This window comes from Pundamilia nyererei, unplaced genomic scaffold (assembly GCF_000239375.1).
Source record: "Pundamilia nyererei isolate P.nyererei 1_Seehausen unplaced genomic scaffold, PunNye1.0 scaffold00045, whole genome shotgun sequence".
NCBI lineage: Eukaryota > Metazoa > Chordata > Actinopteri > Cichliformes > Cichlidae > Pundamilia > Pundamilia nyererei.
Window position 1 is genome coordinate 2,905,944 of NW_005187446.1, and position 6,959 is coordinate 2,912,902.

The 6,959-nt window shown below is 40.5% G+C and overlaps 1 protein-coding gene across 1 annotated transcript in view; it reads left to right on the forward strand.

Annotated features, from left to right (window-relative positions):
* crabp2a (cellular retinoic acid binding protein 2, a) overlaps positions 1-4,557 on the forward strand; it is a 9,136-nt gene extending 4,579 nt beyond the window's left edge. The window contains exons 2-4 of the mRNA XM_005732071.1: positions 1,002-1,180; positions 1,754-1,870; positions 3,907-4,557. Of these exons, the coding sequence (XP_005732128.1) occupies positions 1,002-1,180; positions 1,754-1,870; positions 3,907-3,960 (350 nt within the window). The 3' untranslated portion in view covers positions 3,961-4,557. The remainder of the gene's footprint in view (positions 1-1,001; positions 1,181-1,753; positions 1,871-3,906) is intronic.
* The last annotated feature ends 2,402 nt before the right edge of the window (positions 4,558-6,959 follow it).

The window sequence follows — 6,959 nt, forward strand, 5'->3', positions numbered from 1 at the left end:
GGGCTGGTTTAGCAATTTAGGCTAATCTTTAGAAAACTTCTTCAGATGATATTATATTTTAGAAACCCACCAACATGTATAATATATCATTTTAGACACAGATACATTTGTTTTAATATTACAGTCAATTAACCTGATATGCAGAAATTTTACTTTGACAAGCAGAAAACATTTTTTTGTGTAATACAGACTTACCCCTTCTCCAATGTGCTCCTCTTTAATATAGCAGGATGGAAATGATGAGTGCTTCCTGGATTTATGGTCACATGACAAAACATGAACACAGTTACCTAGATACAAGGGGTGGTTCAACTTACCCACTGGCTCATCTTACCTCACTCTCCCCTACAGATGACCAACATACCACAAACTGCCCCCATATGGAGAAGCCTTTTACCGTCACACAAAATATTGAATGAGTTATGCTTTTTCTCTAGAAACAGAAAAAAGGGGAATAACTGAGATTACACTTCAGGAAGTGCAAATCGCAATCACGGTGTGAGTGTTAAAGTCAGTAAGCGTGTGTTTGCATGGCCGCAACGATGATTAAGTCTGTGAAGGGGGATTGAAGCATGCTTTGTCATATGACCTCATTGTTTCCTGTGCAATCATTATTGGAAAGCACTGGGCATTTCAAGTCTGCTCCAAATTTTGCCCCGTGTGTGCAGAAAGACATTGCAGATAAGCAGCAACACAACAACACTCAAACACAACCACACAGCCGATACAGGGCTTGCTTGTCTTTGTTTGCTTGTGTTTTTGTTTACACTCTAATACACAAGCACAGGAAAAAAAAAAAAAGATCCATCTCCATGAACTGAGTTTACCAATGTCCCAGGGAATATTTTTAGTTTTAGTGGAAGCAGTAGTGTTAATTCAAGGCACCGCATTTAGCTGTGTAAGAGCATTGGCACTATGTTTTTTTGTCATTATGTGTTGTCTTTTCTGGAAATCTCTTCTCACACATGCTCTTTCGCATTTTCTGTTGCTTGTTTGTGTAGGTGTGAACGTGATGCTACGCAAGATTGCAGTGAAGGCAGCCTCCAAGCCCCTGGTGGAGATTACTCAGGATGGAGAAACGCTCTCTATTAAAACATCGACCACAGTCCGAACCACCCACATCACCTTCACTGTTGGGCAGGAGTTCAATGAGACCACTGTGGATGGGCGTCCCTGCATGGTACACAAAATATGGACAGGAATATATTACTAAATGCACTTCATCTCTTCTTGGACTACACATGGACACACACATACATAACCAAATACACAGTAGATATGGGTGGGAGCTGTGTAGATTACATCAATCTGTTTAATTTGGCTTTTCATCATATTTGGACTGATAGCACAGCTTTACCCCTCCCTTGGTCTCTGAAGGCCTATCATGCTACACTGCACTCCTTCACACACTTTACAATCCCTTTCAACTTCCCATCTTCCCTCCGTTCCCCCTACTTGCCCTTTGCTACCCTCTGTCCCTCCCTAATTCTCCCCGCTACTCTCTCCAATTTCCCATAGATGGCCTCTGTTCAGCCGTTTCCAAAGCAAACACATGCAACCCAGCCAGCGCTTCGCTCTACTAACGATGAGCGCATCACGAGTTATCACCTCTCAGTGATCACCCTGCTAAAGCCTTTTTGTGCTCTCTCTCTATTAGACACTCCCTCATTAAGTTCCCTTCCCTACAAATGGCATTGTATTTATTCGTGTCCATTTATTTGTGCATTCATTCGTGGGTCTAATGGCTTTTCAGAGTTTTCCACTTTGGGAAACAGACAGCAAGATCAGCTGTGAGCAGACTCTGCAGAAAGGAGAGGGGCCTAAGACATCTTGGACCCGAGAGATCACCAGTGACAGCAAGCTGATCTTGGTAAAACACACAAACTATCACCTGAGCAAGAGTTTAGATTTGGAGACTAACAAGTGCAAAGCTTTACCATAGATTATAGTTCACAAATTATTGTACACTATACACTACTGATCTACTACTAAACTGAATTTTCAGACTTGAAATTAACAAAAAAAAATTTTTTAAAGTGTGTTTTAAAGATCATTATTTAAAAAGTGGCTAAGGAGTAAATCTTATGAACTATGAACTGTATATAAAAAATGGACATTGCCACTGTGCTGCCTCCAATGTACACTTTGAAGCCTTGACCTTAGCGTTGTGAACATCCCCATTTATCATTTTATAGCCATAAATAATTGCAATTGGACCATAGGATGAGGTGCGAAGTTGTCAGCTAATTTCAGGAAATTTGACATCCCTAATTTATACAGGATCACACACACACACAGACATTTGCTAACTGCTGTGCAGCATATAGCACAAGAAACACAGTGACATGGTCCAATTCAGTAACCCAGCAGTCACCAACCAGCAACATCTGCATGAGCTACCAGTCAGTTGAAGAAGCTACACCCTTAACATAGTGGCCATGAAGGGGGAAATTAGCTTGAGAGACCAGTTTGTAAACCTGTTTATTTTGTCTATGTGGATCAACTACAGGCTGTATAAAATAGATGCTCATCAGTTCTAGGACTCGTAAACCAAGTGCAGAAATGCTTTAACCCTGCATTGTTTTCTAATACCTAATAGCTCATGACTCCTCTGGCTACAAAAAGAAGTCCAGCTGTGTAGAAGTCTATGGGTGCAACAGCTCTTGAGCTCACATGATCTATGACATCATTAAATGCTCCCCCAATGAGTTTATGCTCTCAGTTCGCACTTTTAACTTTAATACACAATAATTATGTTATATCTAAATCATGGTCCTCATTCGAGTCAAAAATGAAGATAAGAAGGTTATCTTCACGTTGACTATGCCCATCTTTTAATTACAGTCTGTGGGGATTGGCTTACTTTTGGTGCCAGCCTCAAGTGCCCAATCAAAGTACTGCAGTTTGGGGGGGGGGGTTGGGCACTTGTCCTTTAGTCCAGGTTGTTTCCCCTTATTTAAACTCTGCCATCAGCAAAATTTTATTCAGCTGTCGTGAAGACAGTTCAGTTGTCATCACATGAACAAAGTGTGTACTCCGTGTCACAGCAAGACAACTGGCTGACAAACAGACCACGACAAAAGCTGCTACGTGGATCTTGTTTTACTTGTGAAACCTAGAAATATTCTTTTGTTTATAGCAACGAGGGCTGCATGGGCTGTAGCATTGCACTTCTGACATTAGCTGCATGTGTTTGCAAGACACTCACCACACAGAGTTGAGTTATTGTGCTCAAATAACCTTTTTGGAGTCCACTTACATCTGCTGCCTTCTTACAATAAAATACTAATCTAATGAAAACATAAACACAGAAGCATAATTGCACTTAATGGGGAACCCCACCCAGCTAGCACTTCATGTTGATTAAAACAAACTTTCTGATGTAATTAAATTAAATTACATTAATTAAAATTCAGTAAACCAGTTCAGCTAGAGATAAGATACCACGCAGGCTTCAGTCTGGAGTAAACTGTTTTTAAAGTGCAGAAATTGCAAACACAGTAAGTATTTATGGGGAGATGCTAGCTTGAGGGCTGGCAGTAAATAGTTCACATTTAAGACTCCTGAAGTCTTGTTAAGCACCAAACCCACAACTGGTTTTTAGAAGCCAGCGTAGTTGTAGTGTTTGTGTGTGTGTAAGAGAGAGAGGGAAAGAAAGCAAAGTGTGTTTACTCTTTGCACACACAGTGATTGGTCAAAACAGTTTGGCACAGTGACATTATGTTAGTCATAACTGCTGGAGGCAATAAAAATTGGACTTTTAGGGTGGATTAACATGAATGGCTGTTCTGTGAAAGTTTTAACTTTTTAAAAATGAATTTATGGCTAACTCCATGCCAGTACTTTTGCCTCAGTGTGTGCGAGTATCCTCATTAACTGCCCTCATTGCCCTCTCTTTCTTTTCAGACCATGAGAGCAGATGATGTGATATGCACCAGAGTCTACGAACGACAACAATGAACAAGAGCACTTCTGACTTTTCGCCCTTTCAGCGCACCCCGTGTCAGCATCACCGCTTTGTGTCATTGCTCCTCTTTGTCAGAGCTGGGAAATAGCAGCCTATAGTTTTATTCCAGCATCCATGTTAGCTTCACTATATAATAGGTGTGGTAATTATATCTAGCATGTCACATGTGCACTATAGTCTTAGCTACTGTGCTATCCGTCTGTCTTTCCAGACCCATCAAACGTGACCAGCTGAAGATTTGAACATGAATATGTCTTCTGCATTGTATTAGACTTGCTAAGGAACATCTTGTGTATTTGGCATTGTGTGTGTTTGAGTGTGTGTGTGGAAGGAGATGGGCTGTGAGACTATATTTGTAGACGTGTAAACCAATCTATGAGCTCTTTCAGTCTCCGGGTCAGTTTTGATGTGTCCCTCTGTCCTCTCTGTTGCCCTGCCCTCACAACTTTAACCTTTTTCTATCTCATGATGACATTTTATATTTATTACTACGCTAGAGTCGTTTTTTACATTGTGTCTCTTTTATACGAAATGTGATCGTAGGAAACAACACTTTCTATGGGAAAACAATAAACTACGACATTAACTCAGCTCGACTCTTTGCTCTCCTGTGTTGAAAACCATTAGGAGCAGAAGCGCATTTAACAGTGCCAGCAGTGTTTTATGGTTTGTGAGTGTAGCTGCAGAATGTGTGCCCATTAGACGGCTCCATCTTATTTTGGGTTTGCTTTCAGCTGTCTGCAACTAGAATAACTTGTCTGTCCCCTCCCGTTTAGTCTTGCTTCCTCCCAACCTCCCGTCCCTCCCTTCCCTCTCTCTGTCAGTCATCTCGGTGCCACATGTCCTCCTTATTCTTCTCTCACAGTTTCATCTTGCAATGTTTCCCTGGCAGCTGGCTCTCATTTCTTTTATTTCCATATTATTTGCCAGTTGGTTAAATGATTCATACTTTTAAAGCCCTAAAAGGCTGCTTGACTTCAGGGATATGTTGTGTTTTTAATCCACTTACTCACTTTCCAGTCAAGAGTTAGATGAAAAGATTGATTCCACCTTTACATATTTAAGGCCTAGACATGTGGCCACTATATGGGCAAAAGTACTGGGTCACACCACACCTGGTATGCACCAATCCAAGAGTATAATAATGAGCTGTAAGTGATATTATGGCAAAGGGGAAGCATTTAGGAACAAATTCAATTAAATTCAAGTTGATTTATATAGCACCAAATCATGACAACAGTTGCCTCAAGTCATTTTTCACTGTAAGGTAAAGACACTACAGTACTGGAGAAAACCCCGACCACAACGAGCAAGCACTTTGCAATAGTGGGAAGGAAAAACTCAGCATAAAAGTAACAAATGCACAAACTAGCTTTTCAGAATTAATCTGAGACACAGAATAAAGAAAGCAGTCCTACGTATTTGTTTGATATGCATCTTCAAGGACGTATCCTGCTCAAAATAGACACATTGTTTCTAAGGTTTTTCAGACAGAGGGTAAGCTCAGTTATGTTTGAATTTAGGAGAAGAAAATTACAGGAAATCCCAGCCTTCACGTATGTCTTTATTATATGTGTTTGGCTTGACACATTGATTTAAGTAATCTGGCTTCCAGGACTCTGCTGATTCAATAACGTATATAATATAAGTTCAAACCCAGTCTGGCAGTAACAGCAATGCAAAAGCTGCACCAGGAGTGGATGGATTTCCATAACCAAGCAGCTCCTGTAGGTGTAAGATTTAGATGGCCAACTACTTTTGTCCACGTAATGTGTCTGCATATAAAAATGCAGAATCTGTAGACAACAGGTTTCTACTGTAGTTCGAGTTCTATTGACCAATTAGATTTGCATAGGCTTTGGTTGCATGTGCAGGTAAACAGTCGATGTGGAGTTTCACCTGGTTTCACCTGATGATTATTTAGCTTTTTATTATTAAAAAAACATATTTATTTGTAAACAATGACCAGAGGACGAAACAGATATCTGCTCACCAATTGTTAAAGCCTTTAAAATTGTTTATAGTCAGAGGCAGCAAAATTGCCCAAACCAGCACAACTAGTTAATGTGATATACTAAAAAAAAAAAAAAGTCTATAGATACCAAATGTTAGGACCTTACCTACTTATTTACATGTGTTTTTTTTTTTATCTTACACTTCATGTTTAGAGGTGTTGGTAGCTGGGTGTTTCTGCCTCTACAAAGAGCAGGGTTGTTGAAGCTAACTAACTATCCACAAGAGTGGTATTGATCTTCTTGGAAAAAAGGTTAAAAGGAATCTCTGACAGGTCAGCCTAATCCATTAAATGTCCTCATTTATGGATTTTATATTATTGCAACTGTGGAGCGTTACTGGACAAATAGAGGTCAGCCCGAGATCTTTTTGGGCCAGACGTTGAACCTCTTGACCAATCGTCAAATGGTCAGAGTTCGGGCAGTGGGCGTGCCTCTAATGGCAGGAAATGCCACTTGGATTACAGGGTACAGCTGATTGACAGCAGATGTGCTTAACAACAAGCAGGCCATTAAGGGTCCTGGAAATGGAAGAGGCAGGGGGGGAATTGACAAAACAATATCCCACACACATTTACGGTCATGTAATAAGTGAAAAAAAGTACAGATGGATTCCTGAGGGAGGAATTTAGCGTTGACAAAACTTTTTTCTTTAAAGAACTATCTCATCTTTATTTCTCTTCTTGCCCTGCAGCTGTGTATAGTTACGGTGTGACCCCAATAAAGTCCCCTCCTCTGCCTCCTGCCCTAATAAAAAAGGTAAATAACTGCCCCTCCCTCTCTGTTTATTGCCCCCTGGGGCAGTAAAAGGCAGCTGTCTGGCCCCCTTCAAAACGCCTTCAAAACATGCATTTCACAGAGAAAACTGAAAACACACATTCTGTCAACTTTTCACACACACCATCCAACACCCACACTCTACATGCAGTTTATAAAACACTGTGCACAAAAACAGGTGAAAAAAGCAGTCTGGATAACTA